The sequence below is a fragment of the Diplotaxodon limnothrissa genome, linkage group LG1 (genome assembly GCF_057381915.1).
Source record: "Diplotaxodon limnothrissa isolate DT_005_m linkage group LG1, D_limnothrissa_male_GT1.1, whole genome shotgun sequence".
Taxonomy (NCBI): domain Eukaryota; kingdom Metazoa; phylum Chordata; class Actinopteri; order Cichliformes; family Cichlidae; genus Diplotaxodon; species Diplotaxodon limnothrissa.
In genome coordinates, this window is record NC_140596.1 from 15,153,356 (window position 1) to 15,168,441 (window position 15,086).

At 44.6% G+C, this 15,086-nt stretch overlaps 1 protein-coding gene across 1 annotated transcript in view; it reads left to right on the top strand.

Annotated features, from left to right (window-relative positions):
* Positions 1 to 15,086, top strand: part of ush2a (Usher syndrome 2A (autosomal recessive, mild)) — a 237,806-nt gene that overhangs the window by 174,356 nt on the left and 48,364 nt on the right. Inside the window, exons 62-63 of the mRNA XM_085369549.1 lie at positions 4,654 to 4,877; positions 6,076 to 6,415. Of these exons, the coding sequence (XP_085225675.1) occupies positions 4,654 to 4,877; positions 6,076 to 6,415 (564 nt within the window). The remainder of the gene's footprint in view (positions 1 to 4,653; positions 4,878 to 6,075; positions 6,416 to 15,086) is intronic.

The following is a 15,086-nucleotide window of genomic DNA, read 5'->3' on the forward strand; positions in this document are numbered from 1 at the left end:
TCAGTTAATTGACATTTGCAGGCATTTTTTAATGCAGAGATCACTTAAGGTCCCGCCACAGTATTTTGAATCAGGTTCAGGTCTGGACTTGGGCTGCGCCATTGCAAGCACTTGATTCTTTAACCCTTCTAATTTATACTTGGTGCTGTGCTTGGGATCATTGTCCTGTTGAATGACCCATCCAGGTTTTAGGCGTCAGTCAGATGGTCGCAGATTTTACTATAGAATACTTTGGTATACAAAGGAGTTCGACTCAGTGACTGAACGGTGTCTACGTCATACGGCTGAAAAACAAGCCCACCCGATCACCCCTCCATTACCATGTTTGGCAGCTAGTAAGGTGCTTGTGTTGAATTACTGCATTTGTTTTTTGCCACTAATATTTGATTAAGTCTTATTACCCTGCATACAAGTGCAAAATTACCATTGTATTCGCTACCCTTCCATTTCTGTATATAAGCAAGAGAAAGTCTGACCGAAGAAACTGAAATAATAATGTCACAAAGGATTAGGCTGAGTCAAGTATGACTTTAAAAAATATTTGTAGCTTCCTAGTAAAGTCAGAAAAAACGAATTCTGCCTTTAGTGCGACCATCACCTAAAATTCAAGAAATAAAAAATTTCTAAAAGTATTTGTCTTTCTAACTATAAATGTGTTCAAATCAGCCACAAATATAAAACCATTGGAGTGAAGATCACCTATCATCTTGTGGTATTGCAGTTCTCTGCTAAGAAGGTTTTTTTTATTCATGCTATACATCTAAAACCTTCTCATGGCATCATGGGGAACAACCCAACAGCAGTAGCTGCCTCCCCAAAAGGACTGTTCGTTGCATTACGTCACAAAACTGCGAATGCTCACCTCGGACATCCCGGAAACCTTTGTGGTCAAGATTTTGGTTTTCTCAGGTTAAATCTACAAGAAAGATTATTCTACTCTTACTTTCATAATAGAATAAATCTCAAATCAAAGACATATTTTAAAATATTTCAGTGGTTTTCCTATTGTAGTTTCATGTAGCCAGTATGTATCTGTCATGATCTATAATTTTAAGTAGCACACGATTTTTTTTCTCCATGAAACCTGCTTCAGCTTAAGTGTGTGCTGTTGTGCATAAACACAAATATGTGTATGTGTACATTCGCTGTGCACTTTGTGCCAAACCCCTTGTAATATATTCAGGTATTTAAAAGTGTTTGGTTTGTTTAAAGTTGTAGAGGGGTTTTGGTCTCCTAGAGAGCTCGGATAACCCTAATCCACAACACACATTTTTATCAGTAGTTCATTGGCAGGACTAAATATTGACTTATCATTAAGTGGAATGACTGAAACCCTAATAATAATTCACGTTGTCTAAGCACCTTGTGTTGACGCGGCGCTCCCGACGCTATTAACGAATGTATGCAAATCCTGCGTAAATCTGAAGATTAGGGCTGAAGCATTCTGTGATGCAAGAGAGAAAACAAGAGGTGTGTGATAAAATGTTGTCTGCACATACACAGCCATGCAAAAAAAAAAAAAAAACACAACCCACACAGCTTATAGAGAGGAAGAGAAAATAGGGGTGTGCGTTTCAAATGTTAACACAAATGAACAGGGATGTCACACATACCCATACACAGATAACGCGTATAGAGACAGGGATTGAATTCCTGCTGAATGCATGATAATACAATAGTGAAGTTTAGCTGCAGAACAGTAAACAAGAGATTCAGACCTATGAACGGTGTGAATACAGAGAGAGTGATAGAGTAATAGTGCAAGGAAAATGGGGTAAGAGGAAGGCAGAGACAGGAGGAAGACATGGAGATGATAAAGAGAAAAGGTAGCAAGTTAAGGAAGTACATGCATGAGGACCAGAGAAATGTGAACATTCAGGGGAAACCAGCAGTTCGTGCAGGAGTTTGCTCACCTTTAGAGAGAAAAAGAAGGTAGATTATTAAAGGTAATATAAGATTAGACAGAATGTGGGGTCAGGAAAAGAAATTCATCAGTGATGATGAAGAAGATGTAAATCCTGAACTTCAGGTCACAACTGATAAACATGGCATTTCTTAGAGTAGGTGAAAGACTTATGTGTTTGAACAGAACCATGTTCGATGACGCAGAGAATGACGGTTCGATTGCTGCAGAGGAGCTATAAGTAAAGCAAATGATTGAAAACTGTGAGATGCAGAGGGCCTGGCGTCCGGATGGAAAGAAGGAGAAGAGGTGAGGATGCTGAGAGGACGACGGATGAGTAGAGAGAAGCTATTTTGGAAAAGTGTTGAGCTGTTTATTTGCGCGTCATTGAAGCTGAAGTAAGGCGCTGGGGGAATTGGCCACCAAGCCCCCGCTCCGCAACAGCTGCCGCTGCTAAGTGAGTTACTAGCCGTCAGACTGCTTTTATGTCACACAATCACATACACATGCGCTTTCCTGTCACATTGTGCCTGTGATGGATGCTTTGAGCATATAATGCACTGCAGCGGCGCAATGGAAAATATGTGCCATTCTGCACTTTTGGCCTTTAAGTGAACTGATTGCTTAAATTAACAGAATTTAATGTGCTGAAAGTGTAAATGCTGATTAGAGTGTTAAATAATAAGTTATTTATCACTCCACAACAAGCTGCATTCCCATTAAAGAGTGAAGCTGTGTTACAAAGCAATGACTTAGTGTTTAATGTGTGCTGTCAAATAAAATGGGCATCACAGCTGGGGGTAGATAGAGCTACAGATCAGCATGTCATCAACTGTTAGGATACATTTGCTAAATACCTCATAACATATAGATTATTTTCACAATAAACTAAATAACCAGTAAGACTGTGGCTTCTTCCGGTCTATCGCTCTGTAATTCAAAATTAGGCGCTTTTACTTTGGGAGCGCTCTCATTAAACTGTGATTAAAATCGGTCTATTTTTTTATCATTGCAGTTAGATCTTTTTCGTCAGCCTGGCCATCCTTTGCTCATTTGTATTTCTAATGCTCCTTCACAGCAGGGAGTTACTGACTCAGCATTATAGTGGGACGTTATTATAACCTTTAATTCATTGCAAAGCCAGAGCTTGCCAGTCTAAACTATCGTCTAAAGCTAATCCATCCAAGCAGCCAGGTTGACTGAATGGTTATCAGGGCCACTAGAAAAAAGGCAGAGTGGAAATTCACTCCGGTATCCTCAGCTGCTGTTAGGTTCGTCTCTCCTACATGCTGCTGTCGGGTTTGCCCTCCTCTCCGTGACCTAACATTCATCAGATCCACGAAAGTGTCAGTAATTTTCAATTTGTATGATTTATGTATGCCAAGTCAAAACAAGTTGATTTAGTTGTTATAGTATCAAAAGATGGCGGTTTTGGAGGAACCCCATGAGCTTAGGGGTTAGACAGCAACCAAGATTCTCCACCTCTCCCTCGGACTGTCATCTTTTTATCATTGCTGTCTAACAAAGACCATAGAGAACCCTTATCAGTGCTCATTGGTGTCTTTTCTAAGTAAAACAAAAATTTTGGGCTTCCTAATTATGCTTCAACATTGGAATACAAACATCTTGTTAAGAAATATTAGGAGAGTTTTCAATGTACCATTAGTCTTTAAATATCCCAACTATTCTTTAACAAGCATAAGCTATTTTTATTGGATCATTTCTTGCTCCACTAGGAATTTCTCCCTTGAATCTCCGTGTACTGCCAAAGTTTTAATTTGTCTGTCATCGAAACCAACTCACGTTATTTCAGTTTGAAATGTGAAGTGCCGGAGATTGTGAAGAAACATACTTGAAATTTGATATTCAGCTGCAAAACATTTACAGGTAAATGGAGTGATAGCATGCATTTTAAATGTCACCTTGCTGCTGAAGGTGAAGTGGTGGCAGACAGACATCACCTATCACTGTCAGAAATGGCAGCTCTCAGAAAAACGCACTTCCTTTCCCGTTGCAGTCTTTAGACAGCATAGCCTGAATATTACTGCTCAGAGAGGAGAAATAGTATGCAGGGGAGGAGGGGATGGAGGAAAGAGGAAGAGGATACGTGGATAAGAGTTGATAAGAAGAGAGGCACAATAATATTCAGAGCAGCCTAAATACTCTTTCTGTTCATATCGGAAAACATAGATTAAGGAGTGAAGGAAAGGGGAGTTTAGAAAAGGAGGAAGGACGAGGACTGAGGCAGTAAGAAAGGTTACAGAGGGAAGAGGATGACAGAAAAGATGAAAAAACTAAGAAGCCCGAATAGTATTACAGAATATCCTTTTTAGTGTAGAGTGATAGATGACCAGGAAAAGAAAATGTGTTTTATGTTATAGAAAAACAGAAAAGCTGATTTTAGACATCAGACATCACAGCAAAGCTGTTATATAGAAAGATAAAGAGAAATATCCAATAAATCACAGAGACGATGCCAGGAGGCCAGCTGAATCCTGGGAGTGTGGGAAGACCTTTGATGGATTTGTATGTTTCTTAAACAGCTGTTCAGACTTAAGAAATGTGGGAATGTCGTTTTATTAAAAATAAATAAATTAATAATTATCACACCATATATATTTTCAGTACCTAAATTTGCACAGCACACTGTAGTGTGAAGTGGATCCAAGATAAATCATTTCCTGGTATGTTAAGATCAGAATGAAAGTGGAACAAAATAATGGCATGATGCATATTCTCTCTTGCTTCAGGTTTCATCTGCTGTGGTCACGAGTATGTAAGCTCTTCAACAACTCTTTGCTGTGTGGGCAATGAGGGATATCCCACAATGCACCCTGCTGGCAATGCCACAGTGACACTCCGCTGCTGTGGTTCAAAGGTCATACATCAGGATCAGGAATGCTGCAGTGGGATTGGCTTTGACCCCCGACGACATGTGTGTGCAGACAGACCCACGCCTGGTCTGGTAATAGAGGTGTGTGATTACGTGAGACAATGTGTTTTTAGTGTGTGTTTTCTTGTTTTCCACGTCATTAACCTTAGACGGGGAAATCTGAAGCACACTGATCATTCAGTCAACCAGTATTTGGCAGCTGTGACCATTTCTTTCTACATCTGTATTACAGATAGCAAAATAAAGGAAAAACCTGATCTGGTTGAATGGTTTAAGTTCACTTTCCCCTTAGAAGGAAGAGTGTAAAACAGGTTCTGAGTGATCACCTTTATTAAAGATGAAGCATTTATATGTCGATCTTTAGCCACAGGTAATCACTGAATGATTGGATAAGTATGAAATAGTTGACAATCACATGCTGACACAAGATGTCAGTTCTTTTAAAAACCGCTGCAGTTCGATTGTCAAGTATTTAAGGTGTGATATTGCGAGCTAGAAAAAATGGCAGGTGGACTTCTGTAGGTTGCCTCCTTTTAAGCTCTTAAAACTACCATGACCTTGTTGACTGAGAACTGAAAGGTTTCAGGTGTTTAGCATCTTCAAGTAGTGTTTCTTCTGAAAGTTTATTAGTGGACGAGAAATTGTAGGATCACATGTAGAAAATAATGTCATAAATAAACAAAAACGTTAAATATTGATCTTATATTATCTGAAAATTGTAGGTGTCACATTTACAAACTGACCTACCCAAAAATAGAAATGGAAATGGAGAGGATAAGACTGCTACACATTAGATGCCCCAATTAAGCATTTGCTAAAAGCCTTGCAGATTGGCTGAAATTACATGAAGGAGCTGATCATCTCCAGCAGCCCAGTGGACATTAGACAGAATTTCTGGGGTTTTTTGTCTATCAAACTTGCTCTCATTGTCGCATCAGGAGTTGGGGACTGGCCCATCCTCCATTTATCAACTGAGGTCCTGTGGCGTTTGTGTGTTCCTAAGCCAGCATGAGATGGCACATGCATGCACACATACACACACGCAAGCAGTGACAAAGGGTAGGAACTCTCATTAGCTCTAATGATGTCATTAAGAGCCATGTATGCAACACAGACACACACACGCTGTATATAGTGATTTTCTCCTTCAGAATATAACAGCAAATAAGAGGATCGTAAGCTTTCATGAGGTACGTTTCTGTTCTAGTTCACTTAAACAAAGTTTTCTTTTCTCTTCTCCTTCATTCATTCTGTCTGTCTCTCCTTTTTCTCTGTGCAGCACCAGTGTTTGCAGGGCGCTGTGTGTCCTGTGGCTGCAGCATCTACAGCTTACTGCGGCTCCTGTGGCCTTGATCCATCTATGACTGCGTGCACATGGGTCCTGTCTGCGCACACACACCCTGAGACACAATCCACAACATACTCACCGTTCATCAGCATCACGCAGGAAGCTCTCACTGCGGACCTGTCTGCACATACAAACAGAAGTAATGACAGTTACAAAATGTTTGACTCACGCAGTCACGCACACACTGACAACAAGCAGCTGAAGGGAAGCATGTGCCCATCGCATGAGGAGGTAGTGTACAGTGGAGATGCCACCGTATATACATTTACAGGTAACTGATGAGCATGTATGTATGTGTCTTTTTATTAGCAATTTAAAAGTTCCTGGGTATGTGCCAGGTTAGTGTCTAGAGCAAGGGTGTTAAACATACAGCCCGGGGATCAGACTAGGCCTGGCGAAGACTCCAATCTGGCCCACTAACCAGTTTTAGTTAATGCAACAACATAAATTTAGGAATTGTTTTGATTGTATTTTTATGTTTTTATAGCTTTTCCTCTTGAAAAATTATTGTTTCATAATTACAGGACTACCAATTTTGTGATGACAAATTTGTTTCATTTTGCTTCTTCTTTAGAGTCCCTGGTCCAGAGTATCTAATGTCTGTTTTACAGAGGGTTTTTTTTGTTAACTGTTGAAGTTTTACCAGCTTTTGGTTTTCTTGTCACATCCTGATTATCACTTAGAGTCCCCCGAGAGCAGCAGTGCCCAGCCTTCTACCTTTCTACCTTTAAAACCCACCTTCCAGCCAAATGGCTGGTAGGCTTTTAGCTAGGCTTTAGCTTCAGCCAAGTGGAAGCTAAATTGTCTAGTCATTCATATGTAAATTAGGTTGTTATCTGGGAATTCTGGAGGGGAGTGGGGGTGTGTGAATGAGGGGGTGGGGGAGCTGCTAAAAGCTGTGAACTTCCTTTTGTGTTCGTCTTGATGCATTCTCAATCATCCAGGGAAATAAATCTCCAAAAGTCACCAACTTGGAGTGCTTCAGTTTGCCATCTTAGGGAGAAATCAACACACATGGGTGTATTTCATTTGTTGCTGAGATTTATTGATAAAAACAGTACAAAAAACCAACCATTTGTACACATATTTACAAATAATAATAAAAAGTGAGTGAGTACATTTCAACATTTTCAGCAATCACTCACAATCCTGGCACTGCCATGGTATCTGTAGTCTGCATTTACCACATGTGTATCTGTAGCAGTGAACACATCGCACAGTGGCATGATTGTTCTTGCATTTGTGTTTGACCTGACACATGGCTCTTTTTCCAGGGCTAGGTGTGGAGGGTTGTGTCCAAAGCAACTGTTCTTTTCTTGCCTTCTTCCCAGCTACATGAGAGTGAGCCAACTCTCATCTGGTCCATCACATCTACGCCACACTTTGTTTTGTTGTAAAGGGTGACAGTGTTTGGCTTCCTTTTGGTAGTGTTGGGAAGCTGGGAAGAAGGCAAGAAAAGAACAGTTGCTTTGGACACAACCCTCCACACCTAGCCCTGGAAAAAGAGCCATGTGTCAGGTCAAACACAAATGCAAGAACAATCATGCCACTGTGCGATGTGTTCACTGCTACAGATACACATGTGGTAAATGCAGACTACAGATACCATGGCAGTGCCAGGATTGTGAGTGATTGCTGAAAATGTTGAAATGTACTCACTCACTTTTTATTATTATTTGTAAATATGTGTGCAAATGGTTGGTTTTTTGTACTGTTTTTATCAATAAATCTCAGCAACAAAGGAAATACACCCATGTGTGTTGATTTCTCCCTAAGATGGCAAACTGAAACACTCCAAGTTTCCTTGTGGCTCAGGAAACTAACCACTCCAAGTTGGTGACTTTTGGAGATTTATTTCCCTGGATGATTGAGAATGCATCAAGACGAACACAAAAGGAAGTTCACAGCTTTTAGCAGCTCCCCCACCCCCTCATTCACACACCCCCACTCCCCTCCAGAATTCTCAGGTAACAACCTAATTTACATATGAATGACTAGACAATTTAGCTTCCACTTGGCTGAAGCTAAAGCCTAGCTAAACACCTACCAGCCATTTGGCTGGAAGGCGGGTTTTAAAGGTAGAAAAGCCAAATGGCTGCTCTCGGGGGCTCTAAGTTTATGCGTCTGATTATACCTTAAACATGTATGTAGTTTTTTATTTGTAGCTAAAGTTATAGCTCCATGTGAGTCACTGTCACGGCGAGTGAGGTGAGCCGTGTGGAAAATAGAGGAGGATCCAAATGCAGGCAGTCGTGAAGGTGTGAAGGTGGTTTATTGAACATGAAAGTAAATACAAACGGCAAATGGAGCTAGAACTAAACTATACTGGGATAAACTAAACTACAGAACACAAACCTTAATGAGAATGACCAGAGGAGAATGATGATGGACAGCAGGGAGAACACACGGGTGAGACATAGTAGATACACAGATGAGGCAGGGTGGAATACACAGACGGACCAGCAACAACAATGACGGAAGACATGACTTAAATACACAGAGAACCACAGGGGAATTACACACAGGTGGTGGACACAGCTGGGAATAATCAACAAGACGAGACAAAGGTAAAACTGAACACACTCACATGAGACCCAGACCTTCACAATAAAACAGGAAATGAGAACACCACACCAAGACGCAGACCTGACACTGAGAGACAGACAGGAAATGACATATGAAACTAAACCCACATCGTAAACCCAGATAAACAGAAACATGGAACTCTAATAATAGAAATCATAATCATCACCAAGACACGACAAGAGAACAAGAACACAATCCCTGATGCAAACTAAAATCAAAACACAATAAACTCAAAATACTGGGTCCAACGGACCCAGAACCGTGACAGTACCCCCCCTCAAAGGGCTGGCTCCCGACAGCCCCAAACAAAAAGCACAAGCACCAAGCCAGGGCGGGCGGAGGGGGCCCAGGAAGGAGGGCCCGAAACACAAAAAACCAGGAGCACGAGAGTCCAGAACCAAAACACGACTGTTCACTAGTCCATAACACAGTCAGGGGGCCGACCATGCACACAGCAATGGCGGCGACGGGCAAACAGTTCTGGGGACCGACCGTGCACACGGCAACGGCGGCGACGGGCAAACAGTTCTGGAGGCTGACCACTTGGAAGGTAGTGGCGGCCACCGAGCAGGTCCGGAGGACGGCCGCGATGCCAGCGGCGGCGACGAACTCTTTCCGGAGGCCGTCCCCGAAGGCCATGATGCCATCTTAGAGGCCCGGAAAACGGCCGGCAGAGGCGAGGCAGAACGGGTCGAGCTGGCTCCGACGGCGGTGTGGCAACCGCAGGATCAGACGAGGCGGGACCAGACGAAGGCGGAGCCGAGGCCGGACCAGACGAGACTGAAGACACGGAGGCCGGACCAGACGAAGGCGGAGCCGAGGCCGGACCAGACGAGACTGAAGACACGGAGGCCGGACCAGACGAAGCTGAAGACACGGAGGCCGGACCAGACGAAGCTGAAGACACGGAGGCCGGACCAGGCGAGACTGAGGTTGAAGCGGAGGCCGGTCCAGGTGAGACTGAGGTTGAAGCGGAGGCCGGACCAGGCGAGACTGAGGTTGAAGCGGAGGCCGGACCAGGCGTGGATGACGGCGACGAGACAGAAGCGGAGGCTGGACCAGGCGTGGATGACGGCAGCGGGACGGCTGCGGAACCTGACGGCAGCGGGACGGCTGCGGAACCTGACGGCAGCGACGCTGCAGGAGGTGATGTGGAGATGTGCTGGCTGGGTCCTCCAGGACCGTCAGCAGGTGTGAGGATGTGCTGGCTGGGTCCTCCAGGACCCTCAGCTAACGAGGCGTGGTGCTGGGTGGGCTCCTCGGGCCCTCCAGCAGACGACACTTGAGGCTGGCTGGGTTCTCCTAAACCCCCAGCAGAAGACACTTGAGGCTGGCTGGGTTCTCCTAAACCCCCAGCAGACGAAACATGAGGCTGGACGGGCTCCTCAGGCCCTCCAGCAGACGAAGCATGGGGCTGGCTGGGTTCTCCCGAACCCCCAGCAGACGAAACATGAGGCTGGACGGGCTCCTCGGGCCCTCCAGCTGAGATTGACGGCTGAATGGGTCCCTCTGGTCCTCCAGCAGAGGACAGGGGTAGAGGGGCGGACTCACTGGAGCTCTCAGCAGGGGATGACGGCTGAGACTGCGCAGTAAAGTCCTCTAATGAAGCCACTGGTGCTGGCATCTCGACCTCTAGGGGTCCAGAGGTGGCTGGTGACTGGCACCCAGCCTCTGGGGAGGCCCTAGAGGGAGCAACTGCCTCTGAAATGGCCAGCTTAAGTGAACCAGCTAAAGTTTGTATGAAGTGTGTTCCCTGCTTGTGATGAGGCTTCGAGGATGATGGCTGGGTTAATGAGTGGGCAGACAGCTGAACTGGTGGCAACAGAGCTATAGGCAGTGAAGCGGCTACAGACTGAACTGAGGGCAGCTGGGCTACAGACTGAACTGAGGGCAGCTGGGCTACAGACTGAACTGAGGGCAGCTGGGCTACAGACTGAACTGAGGGCAGCTGGGCTACAGACTGAACTGAGGGCAGCTGGGCTACAGACTGAACTGAGGGCAGCTGGGCTACAGACTGAACTGAGGGCAGCTGGGCTACAGACTGAGGTGAAAGTAAGGATGGAACAATATGGTCAGAAAAACCAGTTTCAGAAAGGTTTATAGCTTTCCCTGAAGGAACTGACAGAGACAAGAAAGCTTCCCTGACACTTAAATTCCCTATGTTCGTAGTGCTAGGCTCAGCTACTCCGGGCATGGGAACAACAGCGTGAACATAGTCATTAGCACGAAAAGTCGGCTCAACAAAGGCAGTCTTAGGAGCAATGGTCATGGGTGAGACGGAGAAATCCTTATCATGTTTAGAGGAGACACAAAAAAATAGCTCCAGAAGAAATAGACCTAGCATCTGGGTAAAAAGGAACAAAAAGAGTGTCTGCTTCACCCACCACAGCCGACTGTTTTGACATCCTGAAGTCCGGCTGTGGGGTGCCGCGCCGGTGACGCGAACGTCGCTTCCTCCCTGCCGACTGCACCGGCGGGCCGGGCAAAACCTCCGGCGGGCCGGGCAAAACCTCCGGCGGGCCGGGCAAAACCTCCGGCGGGCCGGGCAAAACCTCCGGCAGGAGAAGCTGACGTGACTGTTCCGGGGCGGCCGTAGTCCGCTGCTGCTGGACAAAGTCTGTGGATTCCCGAGCTCGCACCACCCCCCGGGCTTTATGCAAGTTGCAGATTAAGCCTGAAACTCCCTTAAGCTGGCAGAGGTAGGGATTTCCTTCCAGGATTGCCTCGATGGCTTTTAACCCCACCACTCTTGCCCTTGCGTTGGTGGTGTGGGTTACCCAGTCCATCAGGCGTCGGATGCGTGCGAGGTCGCTCTCTCCAGACAAAGCTGCTGGATCCATCTTGTGGCTGGTCCGTACTGTCACGGCGAGTGAGGTGAGCCGTGTGGAAAATAGAGGAGGATCCAAATGCAGGCAGTCGTGAAGGTGTGAAGGTGGTTTATTGAACATGAAAGTAAATACAAACGGCAAATGGAGCTAGAACTAAACTATACTGGGATAAACTAAACTACAGAACACAAACCTTAATGAGAACGACCAGAGGAGAATGATGATGGACAGCAGGGAGAACACACGGGTGAGACATAGTAGATACACAGATGAGGCAGGGTGGAATACACAGACGGACCAGCAACAACAATGACGGAAGACATGACTTAAATACACAGAGAACCACAGGGGAATTACACACAGGTGGTGGACACAGCTGGGAATAATCAACAAGACGAGACAAAGGTAAAACTGAACACACTCACATGAGACCCAGACCTTCACAATAAAACAGGAAATGAGAACACCACACCAAGACGCAGACCTGACACTGAGAGACAGACAGGAAATGACATATGAAACTAAACCCACATCGTAAACCCAGATAAACAGAAACATGGAACTCTAATAATAGAAATCATAATCATCACCAAGACACGACAAGAGAACAAGAACACAATCCCTGATGCAAACTAAAATCAAAACACAATAAACTCAAAATACTGGGTCCAACGGACCCAGAACCGTGACAGTCAGTAAGCAATCTGAACAGCCAGGAAGATTATACCTACTTTTTTTAAGACAAATCTGTAGATGGCCAAGTACCAAGTCAAGTTGCATAAGTTAACTCATTCACTGCCAGCCATTGGCAGTGAATGAGTTAAACCCATTGACTCATTCACTGCAATTGACGGCTATAGACGTCAATGGCAGTGAATGAGTTAAAAGACACAATCAGTTTTGCCACTTGATGAAATTTGATTGTGGTCCAAATATAAGATGACAAATGAATGCATAAAGTCAGCCACATCGCCCTCTAGTTCCCTAGAAATTTAAGTTAACTAGTCTTTAGTATCAGTACTTTTCTATAGGCTTAATGTGTTTTAGTTATAAACATCAAGTATTTGCAGCCCTGCATTGAAATTATTACTTTTCTTCCACTTCAGTTCTCTAAGTCACAATGAAGAATAAGTAAAACGTTACAGCCATCTGTAAAACATGGCGTTCACAGAAACTGCAAGCCTGCAGAAGCCAGTTCTGCATTTACTCTAAATGTGTCAGCCGCTACAATCAAAGGGCTTTACAGACAGATGCCCTTCTGCACACACTCCCTCTGTCACACACACGCACCAAGACAGCTGCTGCAGTGCACGCTAATAGCTCTAACATGGTAACTCTGTCTGCGCTGTACACTTGCGTGTTATTAAAACTTAGAGATGGGCGTTTAAATGCCATTTTCACATTCTCCACTATTTATCAGCCCAAAGGGAGCAGGAACGTGTTTGTGTTTGTGGGCGTGTGTGTCGTGATTTTCAGTCTGTCCACACATTATTTATCTGGGTAGTTATGTCTGTTAAATCAAGACTAATTGTGGTTGTGGATATGTGTGTGTGTGGGTGGTTGTGTCCTCATAAATGATATGTGTTTTTGCATCCAGTTAGTTACTATTTTAGTGTGGCTCTGGAGTGTAGCTCTGCGTATGTGTTTTCATTACTTTGTCTGTGTATGTGTGCATGTGGCATGGGGTGGTTAGGATAAGAGTTTCTAGGCGATGCTGTGACACCATCTGGGCAGAGGCACATAAAGCTGTCGCCACCCACCATACACCAGATGTTTCTCAAGCACACACACGCATGCACACACGCATTCATGCGCAGAGTATCATGCTATACTTCTCTGGGAGAAAAAAAGAAAGAAGTTAGATCACGCCCAGATAGCTCCACATGTGAAGTGGGTGACATAAGTGTAAGCTGTATTATCCACAAGAGCTTTGTATTAACTTAGCTTTTCAATATCTTACAATCAAACACAGAAAAACAGATTGTATTATATTTCTAGGCAAACCTCACTGCTGTTTTTTTCATCTGTACATTTTTTTCTATTTTAATTATTCCAGAAGTACAGACAAGAATCCCAGACTGGTAGTTTACAAGAGACCATTTACACTCCTAAAAGTAATGCACAAATGTGTGCAAGTACAACTATATGTATAAATACTACTGTGCCTGTACCTTTGCAATAGGGTTGTAATAACCTGTCTGTCATAGTGCTTCGTGGCCTGACATTCACACTGGTGATAGTGCTTATATATAGCCAGGGAGCTGCTCCTGACTGTTGTTTGCACTTACGCACCGAACGACAGTTGAGTTTGCTTGGAGTCCGTGGTTGGGGTGCTCGAGAGTGCTCCATCGCTTGGAGTGAAGTGGAGATCTGGGGCACTGCCTCTGGATTGGCAGACTATGGTGGTGATTATCTTTAAGAAGGTTGACCGCAGGGTGTGGATCACATTTTTCAGCCTGACCGGGATTTGTCCATTAGTTGAACCTTGGATTCTAGAGGAACAATGCACTTTTTGTACTGGTCATGGACCAATTAACCAGCTCTTTAGCCTTTCAGGAATATTAGAACTTGCTTGGGAGCTTCCCCATCCAGTCTACACATGTTTTGTGGACTTGGAGAAGGCATTCAACCGCATCCCTCAGGGTTGCCTGTGGGAAGGAGTGCTGCAGGAGTATGGGGTGTCTGGCCCATTGTTAACAGCCATTCAATCCCTGTACAATTAAAATGAAAGTTTAGTCCGCATTGATGCCACTAAGTCAGACCCATTTCTAGTGGGAGTTGGACTCTGCCAGGCCTGCTCTTTGTCACCGATTCTCTTCATAATCATCATGGACAGAATTTCTACGTGTAATCATCTGCTGTAAAGCTTCTGACCTCAAAATCTCATCTCTGAAAATTAGCACCTCCAAGTCTGAGGTCCTCAGACAGGAAAGGGTGGAGTGCCCACTCTGGTTCAGGGATGATCTGCTGCCCCAAATAGAATAATTTCTAATCGTCTTTTTCACAAGAGAGGAAAGAGGAAAGAGGGGCGAAAGAGATTGACAGAAAGATGTGGGGTGTGGCTGGAGCAGTTATTTGGACATGAGAGCTGAACATGAAAGCAAAGGTGTCAGTCTACATTCCTACCTTCAACTGTGGTCACAAGCTTTGGGTAATAACTGAAAGAACAAAATAGTAGAAACAAGCAGAAGAGTGGCCGGCCTCTTCCTTAGAGATAGGGTGATGAGTGCAGTCCTTCGAGAGAGGCTACTTCTCCACATCGAAAGGAGCCAGTTGAGGTGGTTCGGCCATCTAACTATAATGCCTCCTTTACATGTCCTTCCTTGGTTGGCCTAGGAATGCCTCGGTGTCCCCCAGACAAGCTTCAGGAGGTGGCCGAGGAGAGGGAGCTCTTGGTTTCTGTGCTTAGGCTGCTGCCCGCACGACCATGGGGTGGAGAAGCATTCACTTTTTATTTTATAATAGAGATGCACTTTGAGACTTTTAAGTAAAATGGAGAGGTGAGGGGTTTATATGGAATTAATAAAC